Below are 15869 nucleotides of genomic sequence, written 5' to 3' on the forward strand. Positions count from 1 at the left end.
TTAAATTTTTCTTTTCATGAAATTATTTTGACCATATAGTCAACTTATCATTTTTCTCATATCATATCTAAGAAAGTACCTAATTTTTAATAATTTATGTTCCCGTAAGTATTACAGTTCTTTTGTGTGTGTCCATTTTCTTCTCTCTGACTTGAGGTATTAAATTTGCATTGAACAGTTTCTCAATTAAATTTAGAATGAATTTTTGTGTTTGGTTGTGTCACATGGCCTGTGGAATCCTAGTTCAGTCCTGACAGGACTGAACCTAGGTCCTCGGCAGTGAAAGCATGGAGTCCCAACCATTGGACCACCAGGGGATTCCCTAAATTTTTAACGAGTTAATATTTTTAATATCAATAAAATTTTAAATCTATGATTAATTGCATTATTAGCAAGAACTGTTAAGGTCTCAAACACGTCTAATGATGTCAAAATCATTTTAATAGAACTAATTAATTTTTCCCTGGGTACTTTGTTCCATTTTTGCCCAAAGGTTTTCCTATTTTATTGTACAGTTAAATGCTACATTTTACATGCTTTTATTTTTAAATACTTCTTGAATGTACAAAGGTTTCTTGATGTGGTTCTTCCATGCTAGGCATGAAAGATTTTCATTTTTTGAATACAGCTGATAGTTAACTAAGCAGACACTATGGATATGTATTAGTACAACACATTGAGCAATTTCTTTGAGGTGGTCAAAACATCCAAATGCATTTTCTGAAAAAACAGGCATTATTAGTGTAGGGCACCCTATAAAACCAGATAACTTCCAAGTAAATTCACTAAATGGTTAGATTACTCATCTAAAAGATTTAATTAGAAGCCTTTTAATATTTGGGGATACATGGATATTTTCTGTGGGCTAAAAATTAATTATAGTACACTGATTTTTTCTTCTGTTTACATTTCTTTTTATAGTACACAGAGCTTCATATGCAGTGTGAGATTCTAATTAAGCAAAGAGAATACTAAATTTTCATAAAAACAAATTTCCAAAAAAGAAATAACAGCTGACATCCTGAACTTCTATCCATGAAGACAGTATGTCAGTTGTGTTGTGTCAGATAGTGTTTCTATGATTAATTATAGCATCAACATTCAAAATTAGTAAAATACTCATTTTAAAATGAAATCATTTTATCCTGATTTGGACTTCAGCTATAAACCTTGGTAAAAACAGTTTATAATTCCATAAATGGTGTATTTACCTTAAATTTTTTTTTAATTTATTTTTGGTTGCACTGGGTTATTGTTGCTGTGCATGGGCTTTCTCTAGTTGCAGTGGGTGGGGGCTCCTTTTCATGGAGGTGCTTGGGCTTCTCATTGTGGTAGCGTCTCGTTGCAGAGCGCAGGCTCTAGGCAGTCGGACTTCAGTAGTCGTAGCACTCTGGATCAGTAGTCGCAGTGTGCAGCCCTGGGGCATGTGGGCTTCAGTGTGCAGCACATAGGCTCAGTAGTTGCGGCACATGGACTCAGTTGCTCTACAGCATGTGGAATCTTCCCAGACCAGGGTTGGAACCTGTGCGCCCTGCACTGGCAGGCAGGTTCCTATCCATTGCTCTGCCAGGTTAGTTCGTCCTTTACCACTTTGTTTTGAATGGACCTCATGAAAGTCTGGAGGAGCCTGGTAGGCTGCAGTCCAAAGAGTCGGACACGACTGAGCAGCTTCACTTTCACTTTCCACTTTCATGCATTGGAGAAGGAAATGGCAACCCACTCCAGTGTTCTTGCCTGGAGAATCCCATGGACGGAGAAGCCTGGTAGGCTGCAGTCCGTGGGGTTGCACAGAGTCGGACACGACTGAAGCGACGCAGCAGCAGCATGAAAGTCTTACTCACTTAAAAATTGTAGTTTGTCACAGATAATAGGATTTTCTCTGACTTTGAATAACAATGTCAGAGGAACATTCTCATTTAACATACTTTATGTAAAATAATTTTCTACATCTTTATAAACATTTGCTAATTTTAGTATTTTGGGTTTTCCTTAGTTATTAGTTAATGAAAGAAAATGTTAATTTCTTTAAAAAAAATAAAACATTTAAAATCTCTTGTTATAAAAATCAAGAGTTATATGAAGCAGGAATGATATTTCTATTGTGCTCCTATTTCCCCTACTTTCCTCAGAGATAGATTGAGGGGGGTCAAAGGAACAAGGCAATCTCGGAGATGAAGAAACACTGGATATAGTCGTTATTGCACTAGCAATGACATAGCCGCTTGACCCAATTTCAGAAATTCAATAGAATCTTTTTTCGAGGGTAAATTTTATTGAACTCTCCTAAAAAGTGTGATTTTATTTTAAAACCACATGTATATTTATAGACAGAAACTGTTCTTGCCTTGATTTGAATTAATATTTAAACCACTTTTAAAAATGTTTGGTGCTTTTAGATTTTTAAACATTTTACAAAACAAGTGCAGATCTTGGATTCTGATGGTTGAGAACCATGTTAGTGGTTATATTAGTTTTCAGTGCTGTAGTGAATAACCACAGACTTAGTGGCTTCAAGAATACAAATTTATTATTCTCTTACAATTCTTGAGGTCAGGAGCTCAAAAGTTTTACTGGGCTAAAATTAAAGTCCCCATTTCTTTCTGGAGGCTCCAGGGGAAATCTGTTCTTTTCCTCTTTTAGCTGCTGGTGGCTGCTGGCATTATTTGGCTTGTGGCCCCATCATTCCCGTCTCTACATCATCTCATTGCCTTCCCTCTGTGGTGATATTTCTCTCCACCTCTCCAAGGAGACTTGTAATTGCATCATTATGCTCACCTGGATATTCCAGGCTAATTTCCCCATCTCAAGATAATCATATTTGCAAAGCCCCTTTTGCCATATAATGTTATCATCTTGAAACAAGTGTGCAAGTATTAGTTGCTTAGTCATGTCCGACTCTTTGAGAACCCATGGACTGTATCCCACCAGGTTCCTCTGCCCGTGGAATTCTCCAGGCAAGAATACTGGAATGGGTAGCCATTCCCTTCTGCAGGGGATCTTCCCAGCCCAGGGAACAAACCTAGGTCTCTTGAATTGCAGGCAGATTCTTTACCATCTGATCCACCAGGGAAGCCCAATGTAATCATCTTAGGGAGCCTTTATTCAGTCTACCATAGTAGTCCTCTTGAATTCACTCTGTTAATCTTAAAAAGTTTTCCATGCTATCAGTTCAGTTCAGTTGCTCAGTCATGTCTGACTCTGTGATCCCATGGACTACAGCACGCCAGTCTTCCCTGACCATCACCAACTCCCGGAGCTTACTCAAACTCATGTCCATAGAGTAGGTGATGCCATCCAACCATCATCCTCTGTTGGAGTAGAAGGATGTGTGCTCAGCTTCTAAGAGGATTCCAAAATTACAACTTGTTGCTGAACAACCATTGGCAGAATGTTGGATCCCACCAAAAAAATATACCCCATGTCCAAGGGCAAAGAAGCCCCAGCAAGATGGTAGGAGGGGTGAAATTGCGTTTAGAGTCAAACCCCATACTTGCCAGAAGGGCTTGTGCACACCAGAACCCAGAGACCCCACCGAGATTAGGCCAGAACTGTGTTTGAGTGTCTCCTGCGGAGGTACAGGTCAGCAGTGAACTGCTGCGGGGGCAGGGGCTCTGGGTGCAGTAGACCTGGGTGTGGCATAAGACCTCTTGGAGGAGGTCGCCATTAACCCCACCAGAGATGCCAGAACTTACACAGGACTGGGGAAACAGACTTTTGGAGGGCACAAACAAAAGCTTGTGTGCACCAGGACCTGGGAGAAAGGGGCAGTGACCCCACAAGAGACTGACCCAGACTTGCCTGTGAGTGTCCAGGAGTCTCTGGTGGAGGCGTGTGTTGGCAGTGGCCTGCTGCAGGGTTGGGGGGCACTGAGTGCAGCAGTGACTGCATGGGACCTTTCAAAGGAGGTCGCCATTATCTTCATTACCTCCACTATAGTTTGGCCTCAGGTCAAACAACAGGGAGGGAACACAGCCCTCCCCATCGACAGAAAATTGGATTGAAGATTTACTGAGCATGGCCCCGCCCATCAGAACAAGACCCAGTTTCCCCCTCAGTCAGTCTCTCCCATCAGGAAGCTTCCATGAATCTCTTATCCTTCTCCATCAGAGGACAGACAGAATGAAAACCACAATCACAGAAAACTAACCAATCTGATCATGTGGACCACAGCCTTGTCAAACTCAATGAAACAATGAGCCATGCCATGTAGGGCCACCCAAGACGGACAGGTCATGGTGGAGAGTTCTGACAAAACGTGGTCCACTGGAGAAGGGAATGGCAAACCTCTTCAGTATTCTTGCCTTGAGAAGCCCATGCTATAGACTTAATGTTTACTCCAACACTGGTTCTTTTTATTTCTTGCATGTTATCTACTTCCTTATGCCTCCCAGTCACACATGCTTGCTTCATTTAAGTCTCTGACTGAAAAAGTTGAACTTGAGACAAGTTTCTGTAGATTACCATTTACTACATCCTCCTGAGATGCTTTGCCCCGAGCTTCTGAAGACCTTGTGTGCTTAGTCACTGAGTCGTGTCTGACTCTGCAATTTGAGATCTTTGTAGGCACCAGAGTCCACCTCACATAACACCAAATATATTAAAATGTATCCCCATTTCATATTAAATATAATTTTTATATTAAAAATAAAAATTTAAGCAGCTTTTTGTAATTGATTTAAAAAATTTATCTCAGGTCTTCCCTGGTGGTGCAGTTCTTAAGAATCCAACTGCCAGTGTATGGGCCACAGTTTCGATCCCTGGTCCAAAGATCCCATGTGTTACAGGGCAACTAAGCCCATATGCCACTGAGGCCATGCTCTAGAGTCTTTGAGCTGCAACTACTGAAGCCCGAGAGCCTAGAGCCTGTGCTTCACAACAGGAGAAGTCATTGCAATGAGAAGCCTTCACACTGCAACTAGAGAAAAATTGATTTATCTATTTATTTTTGGCTGAGCTGGGTCTTTGTTGAGCACAGCAACAAAGACCCGGCTCAGCCAAAAATAAATAGAAAAATCAATATAAAAAAAAAGATTGGTTACTTTTTACAATTGGCTGTGGTTTCTCATTGGTCATCTCATATACCTTGGAATTGAGAAAAGCTAATCTACAAATTGTGTTCAAAGTTAAAGACATTTTTATGAATAAGAAAGGAAATAATGGTTTGATATACATTATGTTTTACAGCTGTTTAAATATTGCAGTTTTCATAGTTTAGGGCCAATATATTTTTTAACAGGTTTCAAATGTTTTTGGGAACCCCTGAAAAGTTCATAGGTCCTCATTTTTAAAATGATCTGCTTATAATTTGATAACACAAACGATCTATTATTAGAATATTATTGCTTATCAACTATTTGCTTAGGGAAGTCTTCCCGGACCTTGAATATATTGTCTGTCATATGCTCTCCTAGCAAACTTTGCTTCCCATCAGTATTTCCATCACCTGTAATTACCTAATTATTTCTCTTATTATTTATCCACAATCTTTTTTCTCTGCTAGCCTATTGAGAGCATACCTGCATCTTCTCACAGGAAATCTGTTCCAGGAGGAGGGTTTCATCACTGATGCGAGCCTGAACGTCAAAAACTAAAAAGCATTCTTAAAACATATCCTCCCTCCTCCACGTTTTATCTGGAACATCTGCCTCTAACCTCGTACGTGCCTGTAGTGAGAGCGGTGTGGTCTTCTGAAGACATAATTTGTTCTTGGCTGCTTAGCGTCTGGCCTTGGGTCTCTGGCCCTTCTGGAGACCCTGTGAGCTACCTAATATACTTGGCAAAATTGTGATGAATCTTTTTATTTACCACACAGAAACACATTTAAATGTTTAGCTGTTGTATTCATATGGGGTGGGGGGGTTGGGGGAGGTTCAACAGGGAGGGAACATATGTATACTTATGGCTAATTCACATAGTTGTATGGCAGAAGTCAGCATAATATTGTAAAGCAGTTATCCTCCAATTAAAAGTAAATTTTTAAAAAGGATGCTTTATATTTATTTATTCTGGAGTTTCCCCAGGTGTAAGGTTGTTCACCACACTAAACAGAACTTTGCACACTTAAAACTAGACCTTTGGGGGGGGGGGGAATGGTTTCAACTTATTGAGCACCTAACCAGGAACTGTGGTACATTTCCCACACCATTGCACTAAATCCTCATACAATTAAATTCATTTGTTACCATCCCCATTTTACCAGGAGTACACTGAACTTCAGAGCTTCCCTGGTGCTCAAATGGTAAAGAATCTGTCTGCAATGCAGGAGATCTGGGTTTGATCCCTAGGTTGGGGAGATCCCCTGGAGAAGAGAATGGCAACCCACTCCAGTATTCTTGCCTGGAGAATTCAATGGACAGAGGAGCCTGGTGGGCTATAGTCCATGAGGTCACATGACTTCCTGACTAACACTTTAAACTGAACTTAAAAGTAGCAGTTCAGTGTCCACAGGAACAAGCAAGCAGGGCCAGGGTCTAAACTCCATCCTGGCTCCAAAGCTCAGACTTCTTCGTTTGATGTCCTACCTCATATGTTTCTGAGCATTGCTGCTACCTATCCTGGAAGACTTCTTTCTTATAGGATTGTGTTAGGCAGGGTGCTCATAACTAAGATATGGTGTTGAGGAAGGAGACCATGCCCCAGGGATGGTGGGATGGAAAGTCAGGAGGAGCCTGGGACACCAAGGAAGATGCTACTCAAGCCCAGGTCTGCTGATTTCTGGTCTTGTTACACAGAAAAGCAAAACCTTATTTGGTTAAGCCACTCCAACCCCACACATGCTGCCTAACCACATCTATTACAGTGCCAGGAGTGGTTCTACTTTTGAAACTTTCAGGTGTTGAAAACAATTCTTTCCCTGAGGATTAGTATCCCCATTAAGACACAAAGGAGTTGAAATTGTGTTTCTTTTTTTTTTTTCATAACCAACCTAAGAAATTCTTACATTAGAAAGCCTGGACTGTGCTCGCTTCGGGAGCACATAAACGAGAAAGCCTGGACTTCAAATTTCCCAGATGTCTGTGTAGGTGGTTCTTGGCTGCCCTGCCCAGAGCCAGGTCTCCCGCTGGCCAGGCACAGCAGTGATTAACGGGGAGGGCACAGTGAGTGCGTGATTGAAACTTGGAGGGTCAAACTTCCTTTGAAAGAAATGAAAAAAATTCAAAGTTTCTTTCCATGTAGGCAAATCTTCTACTTCCCCCAGCTATTTTAGGGTTTTTTGGTCTGTGACATTAGCATTTCTAGATTGCTGGTTTCTTTAGCTTCCAAGTCAGAGATATATGAGCCAAAAATAAAACCAAGAAGTTCACCACTGGTCGTCTTATATTTGTTTTATGTCTAATCATGTCAGAACTGGCTTTATAAACTTTGGGCTCTTGCACAAGTAAAATTCACTCTGCTAAGTCACTTCAGTTGTGTCCGACTCTATGCGACCCCATAGACGGCAGCCCACCAGGGTCCCCCGTCCCTGGGATTCTCCAGGCAAGAACACTGGAGTGGGTTGCCATTTCCTTCTCCAATGCATGAAAGTGAAAAGTGAAAAGGAAGTCGCTCAGTCGTGTCCGACTCTTCGCGACCCCATGGGCTGCAGCCTACCTGGCTCCTCCATCCAGGGGATTTTCCAGGCAAGAGTACTGGAGTGGGGTGCCATTGCCTTCTCCGAAAATTCACTCTAGAGGTATGATAAATTGCCACGATTAATACTATTTAAATAGATATGGTTCTGATGGTTTGCATTTAGCTTGTTTTCCTACATATCCACCAGTGTATGTAGATTTAACATTCTTGGTTAGAGACTCTCCCCGCTGTTAACACCTACACCATTTCAGTGCTCACTTGAAATTTAGTCATTCCACACAGGGAATTGCTGGGGCCCTAGAAGTTGAGAGGAGGAAACCCTTCTTAATCATAATGCTGAAAGAGCCATGATACTTCCAGCCCAGAGGAATGGTAGTGAGATGTCCAGGTAGTGAGGGAAGGCTAGGAAGGAGACAACTCCTGAGTTCTTCCAGTATGAAAGAAATGCAAATGCATCTGGTACATTTATAGTCAAATACATAAACACCTGGTCCTAGTAAAATAAACAATTTGGAGATAGTTGTGATATGGACTTACCATAGCTTGCCTCCTGCTTCTATGGGTGTCTGAAGGCCCCTGAAAGCCCTGAGTCTCTTAAAGAGAGTGATGCTTCTGTTGTCTTTAAGTGACATTGATAGAGCTGCTGCTTAGCTCAGTGGCTATTTCTCTGGTGATTAGGTGTTAAATGCTGTCCATGGAAATAACAGGGGGATATTCAACCCAAATGGGATGGAACTAACAGGTGGCTATGGAAACCTTAGACAGAAGTGCATATATGCTCTACCAAAGGGGAATGGCAAAACCTCCCACCAACATCTATGATCTCCATACTTTCTCATCATTATAACTTACAAGTATTAAAAAAAAATCACATGCCAGAGCCCCTAAGGACTGGACATGGAACAAGAGACTGGTTCCAAATAGGAAAAGGAGTTCGTCAAGGCTGTATGTTGTTACCCTGTTTACTTAACTTATATGCAGAGTACATTATAAGAAACGCTGGACTGGAAGAAACACAAACCGGAATCAAGATTGCTGGGAGAAATATCAATACCCTCAGATATGCAGATGACACCACCCTTATGGCAGAAAGTGAAGAGGAACTCAAAAGCCTCTTGATGAAAGTGAAAGTGGAGAGTGAAAAAGTTGGCTTAAAGCTCAACATTCAGAAAACGAAGATCATGGCATCCGGTCCCACCACTTCATGGGAAATAGATGGGGAAACAGTGGAAACAGTGGCTGACTTTATTTTTCTGGGCTCCAAAATCACTGCGGATGGTGACTGCAGCCATGAAATTAAAAGACGCTCTCTCCTTGGAAGGAAAGTTATGACCAACCTATATAGCGTATTCAAAAGCAGAGACATTACTTTGCCAACAAAGGTCCATCTAGTCAAGGCTATGGTTTTTCCTGTGGTCATGTATGGATGTGAGAGTTGGACTGTGAAGAAGGCTGAGCGCTGAAGAATTGATGCTTTTGAAATGTGGTGTTGGAGAAGACTCTTGAGATTCCCTTGAACTGCAAGGAGATCCAACCAGTCCATTCTGAAGGAGATCAGCCCTGGGATTTCTTTGGGAGGAATGATGCTAAAGCTGAAACTCCAGTACTTTGGCCACCTCATGCGAAGAGTTGACTCATTGGAAAAGACTGTGATGCTGGGAGGGACGGGGGGCAGGAGGAGAAGGGGACGACAGAGGATGAGATGGCTGGATGGCATCACTGACTCGATGGGCGTGAGTCTGAGTGAACTCCGGGAGTTGGTGATGGACAGGGAGGCCTGGCGTGCTGTGATTCATGGGTTCGCAAAGAGTTGGACACGACTGAGCCACTGATATGATCTGATCTGATCTGATGAAAAGAACTGACTGTGCAACTGGCTGATAACTATAAGGTTAGTCACATGTAACTCCTAAGGTATATACAGTCCAAGTTTTGTTACTTTTTGTTTTTTAAAAGATAGAGTTACTTATATATAATGCTCTAGAACCACCTGGTAATTATTTATTCACTATCATACAAATTTGTCACATAACTTATGGGTGAATACTGGAGTAAATGCTTATCAGCTTTCAGGGTACAACTACTAAGTCTATTCTAATAAAAGGTTTTTTAAAAAAATAAGAAATAACAGATTAAAAACAAACTGTGAAAAGAAAGCATTTTTATGCAAATTTTTAAGAATTAAAAGCAAGATTTCTGAGTTTTTCTTTAGCCAATATAAATTTCTATCTCTGTCTTTAATACATCAAATTCCTTCTGTATACTGACAGACTATATACCAGAATCTCTGCCTGTTGTAAACCCTGCCTTTGGGAAAAATGGTCCCATTTTTCTGAGTTTATTACCTGTGTTTCATAACTCATGGCATTTTGTGGGCTCCAGCAGCAGTATTTATTTCTACCAAAAATTCACCAACTCTTAAATATGGAACTCAGGTTCTCTAAAAGTAAAAAAAACAAAACCATTTCTGCAAACAATATTAGTAGCTATTTCCACAGAATAGTACTGAGCAGAATATTCTATGTTCCTTTATACATACAAAGGTAATGCTTGTGCATGGTAGAAGCGGAATAATTGCACATCAATCTTACCATCAATTCACGGAGATCAGTTACACCATATATTTGATAACATGTAATACATACCTGTCATATGTGTAAAACATATTATAAGCATTAATGTTCAGTAAGACAATAGCCCAATAACAAATGACATTTTGTTATTCAAATGATCTTATAATGTCAACACCAATGCTAATAAAAATATATAATAGGCTGAACCCATCAATGGCACAGTTGTAATTCATTTGAAGTTTCCCACATTTCAAAGTCTTTCATAGATAAAATGAAATTCTTCTATTTTATAAAATTTTAATCTTTACCTGTTAAAGGTTTGGCAAGGCAAAAGTTCCCCTGTTAGCAGAGGAAAAAAAGCAGAGATGGAACAAATAGGTCACCATACATTTCACATATGTTGTGAGCACCTCTTTACTCCTGTAGGACTGAAAATTCTGGGTTTCCACATTTTTCATGCTTTAGCAATCAAAATAAAAGCATAATTTACATCTAGATAGATGTAAAATGCTTCAGTTTTCATTTAAAGTTGGTGTTTCCCTTTTCAGCTATTTACAATTTTAAAAAGAGAATTAATTCTGTCTACTAAGGTTTTTAAACATGTACATTGTGAGTTCTTTTTGTATTGAATTTTTAGGGATGATGCTCCACTCTATTTCTAGACTGTTAGATGCAAGAAAGTTTAAGCTTGATGAATCAGTACAATGTTGGTAACATGGTGACCCTTTTTTAAAGGCATACAAAAAAAAAGATTTTTTTTTTAAGGATATTTTATCTGTGATTCCATTTTAATTTCAAGATTTTGGATCAATTTCACTATCATTATTCGGAATTCTTTATCAGGTAGATTCCCTAAAATATCCCTAAAAGGATATTTTAACAAATAAGGATTTGCTTTGTATGTACATGCCATACTTAAAGACAAAACTTGGCTTAATTGTTATATTCAGGTAATAGGTATTTTATTAATTAGCCCTTTATATGTGTGTAAGAGAGAGAGGGAAAGAGAAAATTTTCAGCTTAAGTAAGACTCTAACTTCCTGAGAATTTTCTAATTAGGTAAAAATACTGATTGAGATATTTAGTTGTCTTACCAGCAATTGTAAGAAAAATATACTTTGCATATTCATGAGAAACTGAAGTACATTATCAGTTAATATCCTAATGAGGCATCTGTTTAAACATGTTTTAGTTGAGAAAACTGTGAAACATGCTTCTAAATTCACAAATATGTTGGTTACTCTTCCTTGCCTGGGAGGTTGAACCAAAGTTTAGGTAGATTAGAGGAAAGCCTGAGTCTGGAAAGATTCAAAGTATCCCATAAATGCAGATAAAGAAGTACAGTAAAGTAACTTGGGAATTACTTTAATAATTATTTACAGAACGTCTGTTGCTTTCCTTCTTTGCTCACATACAAGTGACCTGAGTTACTCCGTCTTCCTGGTCAAACTGTCCATCATCTAGTTCCCGCAGGACGCTGTCACTGTTGCTGAACCCGGAGAAGCTGCTGGGCTGGGCTGGCCTCTTCTTCATCCAGCATTCTCTAGAAGGGGCGAGTAGGCACTCCTCAGGTGGGCTTCTGCTCTCTGCAGGCTGTAACAGGTCTGTGTCCAAGCTGACACTCCTGCTTGGGACTTTACTCCTGTCTTCACCTTTCACGTGCCGACTGCCTTTCCTCTGAAAAACAAGAGATTAGCAACTAGGAGTTAGTAAAAGCCTGGGTGTCGTCCTGCCCCTCTGTTCTAGCTCTCTGCCCGCTTCTCTTCCAAATCCTGCTCCTCTTCAAGGACCAACTCAGCGCCACCCCCCAGCCAGGTGAAGGTGTGCTCCCCTCTCTGTTAACCGTCTGTGGCTTCCCGGCCCCCCATTCTCCTTGTTGTCAGGTTGGTTGTGTGGCCCTGTCTGGGCCTCAACAACACCTCTGAGGAGAGAGACCTGTTGAGATCATACTTTGGGGAACAAAGCAGATAGAGATACACTTGAAGCTTCCATTTTTCATCTTGGTATTTGCTGGGATCTGAGCAGCAGAAAAAGTGCCTTAGAGGCCACCTCACCCCCATTTCTATAGGAATAGTCTGCACAGATAATTCAGATAGAGATCATATTGGAAGAAGGGGTGCCTTTCCAGGTGGGGTGGACCCCTCTCCTTGTCCTACTACAGACCGCTTCTGCCTGGCATGGTAGGATTGTTCAGTGACAGGACTAGCTCATTCTGCAGGCTGTCTGAGAAGCTGTGGATATTTTCACTATGAAATATTACTGAGGCCTGACCACGCCCTTGGTGTGGTTCAGAATAAAAGGACAGGGTTTTCCTGCCAAGGAAACGAAGTCAAACAAAGATATCTAAGTCAGTAGAAGAAGAGCTGAGGGAGACAACTTTCATGTTCAGACTTCTGATGAAATTTTCTTATGGGGGTTTCTTTAATACTGACAACATGACATATATTGGATCATGTGCATATACTTAGGCACAGAAACTGAATAAGGATACATAATAAAAGAGTGAAAAGTGAAAGTCACTCAGTCGTGTCCGACTCGTTGTGACCACTATACAGTCCATGGAATTCTCCAGGCCAGAATACTGGAGTGGGTAGCCTTTCCCTTCTCCAGGGGATCTTCCCAACCCAGGGATCAAACCCAGGTCTCCTGCATTGCAGGCAGATTCTTTACCAGCTGAGCCATCAGGGAAGCCCATAATAAGATAAAAAGATTTTAAAGCCCAGTATTTTCCATACTATCAAGAGTTTATTTTCTTAAAGCTCATTTACATGTTAGCTGAGAACTGGGATTACATTTTCTCAAATGTGAGAGGTAAAATTACTAAAATAAATCAAAAAACCCTTAGGAAAAAAATATAGAAGTCAGATTCCTAGGCTAGTCTTACCAAAGTTTGTTAGACCAGATTTGTTGAACTACCGTGTATAAAATACAAAAGTATTTTCTACTGGTTTTCATGGCAAATACACAATACAAACAAGCAGCTATAGTAAATTGAATTTTATGGACTGCTAGGGAATATAACCATGGTTGATGGTGATTGACAGCATTGTTTATATAAGGAGATGCAGGCTGCAGTGTGCTGTCTAGAAAGGAGTGTGTTGGCAGCCCATCTTTTTCTTGGCTGGTTACCTGAGTCCTTGGGCAAGTTTAAAGGAACAAGTCTGCCGTGGGACCTGCCTCAATAAAGGCTCACCCTCATGTCTCAAGTCAGATATAACCTTATGGTGGGGACATTTTCATTTGCATTCATTAAGTGCAAATATTAGATCTCAAATCTTTTTCTTTTTTATTCTCATTCACCAAATGTACCGAGTTTAACACAAGCAGTTGAACCTGACAGATTTACCCTTAAGGTACATAAGTTGAGAATGGCATGTTCTCCTTGGTGCTGGAATGCTGGTGGGTGAGGACAGAGCCTTTTGGCTGCAAGCAGGCCTGATGGGTACTGCTCCTTTCTCAAGCCTGGCTGCTGGCTCCATTCCCATATGCACAAAGGATACATTCACTCCTGAATGACCTCTCCTGTTGCCTGAATGAAATGGGAAGGAGGGGGTGCCTGGGAGCACTTGGCAGTCTGGATCTTTCCTTCTTCATAAGCACCAGGGCCAAAGGTAAATTTTGTAATAAATTCCTTATTGTGTATCAGCCAATAGAGGCCTACTCTCACATACTCAATGAGAAATTTCTTAATAAAAATTATGTATTAGCCAGGATAATAAGATAGAGTAATTCACTTTTAGATAAGAATTAATAAGTAAACAACCACCAAATACAAATTTCAAATATTAGAAGATAATTAAATACCTAACTCTAAAAAAGATTAGAAAAAACTCTAATCCTCGGAAAGACTGAAGACAGGAGGAGAAAGGCGTGACAGAGGATGAGATGGTTGGATAGCATCACTGACTCAGTGGACATGAGTTTGAGCAAATTCCAAGAGCTGTTGAAGGACAGGGAAGCCTGGTGTGCTGCAGTCCATGGGGTAACAAAGAGTCAGAAACAACTTAGTGATTGAAAAACAACAAAAAAAAATGTCACAACAAACGCTTTTCTTCAGCAATGATATTGGCTCCCTTACTCCACATGAGAAGACTCTTGAGAGTTCCTTGGACAGCAAGGAGATCAATCCGTCAATCCTAAAGGATATCAGTCCTGAATATTCCCTGGAAGGACTGATGCTGAAGCTAAAGCTCCAATACTTTGGCCTCCTGATTCGAAGAACTGACTCATTGAAAAAGACCCTGAAGCAGGCAAAGACTGAAGGCAGGGAGAGAAGGGGATAACAGAGGATGAGATGGTTGGATGGCATCACCGACTCGATGGACCTGAGCCTGAGCAGCTCTGGGAGATGGTGACGGACAGGGAAGCCTGGCGTGCTGCAGTCCACAGGGTGGCAAAGAGTCAGACACAACTGAGCGACTGAACAACAACTCCACATGAAATAATAGCTTTTCCAACAAATCAAATTGCAATGTTCTTATAACTTACAGTGTAGGAGAGGGAAACCTGACCAGTCCATGAAGATCATCCACTCGAATTCCTCCTTCTACCAACATGGGACCCAGAAACAAGATGGTATTTGTCCAAGGTCAAAGGGTAGTTGGCTTTGAACTGGAACCCGAGTGTCTTATCTTATTCTTTTTACATTATTCACTATGCAAAAATGTGAGTAGATTTATGGTCAAAGATTTGTATGTTTCTCAAAGATTTCCAATTACAAAAATAATACATGCTTAGTGTAGAAAACCTGGTAAAAACAAAGAAAAAAAGCAAAGCCTATCCACAATCCCATCTCACAGAGACACCACTGTTAATATTTGGCATGTTTTACTATGTATGTATGGGCTTCCCTGGTGGCTCAGTGGTAAAGAATCTGCCTGCCAATGCAAGAGACACATTTGATCCCTGGGTGGGGAAGATTCCCTGGAGAAGGAAAATGGCAACCCACTCCAATAATTCTTGCCTGGGTAATCCCATGGACAGAAGAGCCTGGCGGCCTACTGAAGAACTGATGCCTTTGAACTGGTGCTGGAGAAGATTCTTGAGAGTCCCTTGGACAGCAAGGAGATCAAACCAGTCAATCCTAAAGGATATCAACCCCAAATATGCATTGGAAGGCTGATGCTGAAGCTCCAATATTTTGGCCACGTGACACAAAGAGCTGACTCTTTGGGAAAGACCCTGATGTTCAGAAGGAATGAAGGCAGGAGGAGAAGAGGGCAGTAGAGAATGAGATGGTTAGATAGCATCACTGACTCAATAAACATGAATTTGAGCAAACTTTGGGAGATAGTGGAGGATAGAGGAGTCTGGCATGCTGCAGCCCATGGGGTTGCAAAGAGTCAGACATGACTTAGCGACTGAGCAACAACACTGTGTATTTGCATATGCACACAAAGAGGTGTATAGCTCACTTTTGCACTTAGCACTCACTGTATTTTTAGTATTTCCCTATGTTATAAAGAGATTTTTCATGCTACATTGCTAGGCTTATTCCTATAGGTTCTCAGAATTCATACGGGTTCTCTTTCTTCTGATATTTCACTATAAATTTGGGGAGATTCTATCAAGATTTGCATGCAGATCTAATGCCACCATTGATAAAGTCAGTCAGTTTTGTTTTGGTTTTTTCACTGTGCTGGGTCTTAGTTGTGGTATGAGGGATCTAATTCCCTGACCAGGAATTGAACCCGGGCCCCCTACATTAGAAGCACAATTTTAACC

The 15869-nt window shown here is 40.8% G+C and overlaps 1 protein-coding gene across 2 annotated transcripts in view; it reads right to left on the bottom strand.

Moving 5' to 3' along the window:
* Positions 1 to 9716: 9716 nt before the first annotated feature.
* RFTN2 (raftlin family member 2) overlaps positions 9717 to 15869 on the bottom strand; it is a 69360-nt gene continuing 63207 nt past the window's right edge. For both annotated transcript variants that reach the window (XM_006078166.4, XM_006078165.4), the window contains exon 10: positions 9717 to 11822. In XM_006078166.4, coding sequence (XP_006078228.2) covers positions 11553 to 11822 — 270 coding nt within the window. In that variant the 3' untranslated portion in view covers positions 9717 to 11552. The remainder of the gene's footprint in view (positions 11823 to 15869) is intronic.

This window comes from Bubalus bubalis, chromosome 2 (assembly GCF_019923935.1).
Source record: "Bubalus bubalis isolate 160015118507 breed Murrah chromosome 2, NDDB_SH_1, whole genome shotgun sequence".
Taxonomy (NCBI): Eukaryota; Metazoa; Chordata; class Mammalia; order Artiodactyla; family Bovidae; genus Bubalus; species Bubalus bubalis.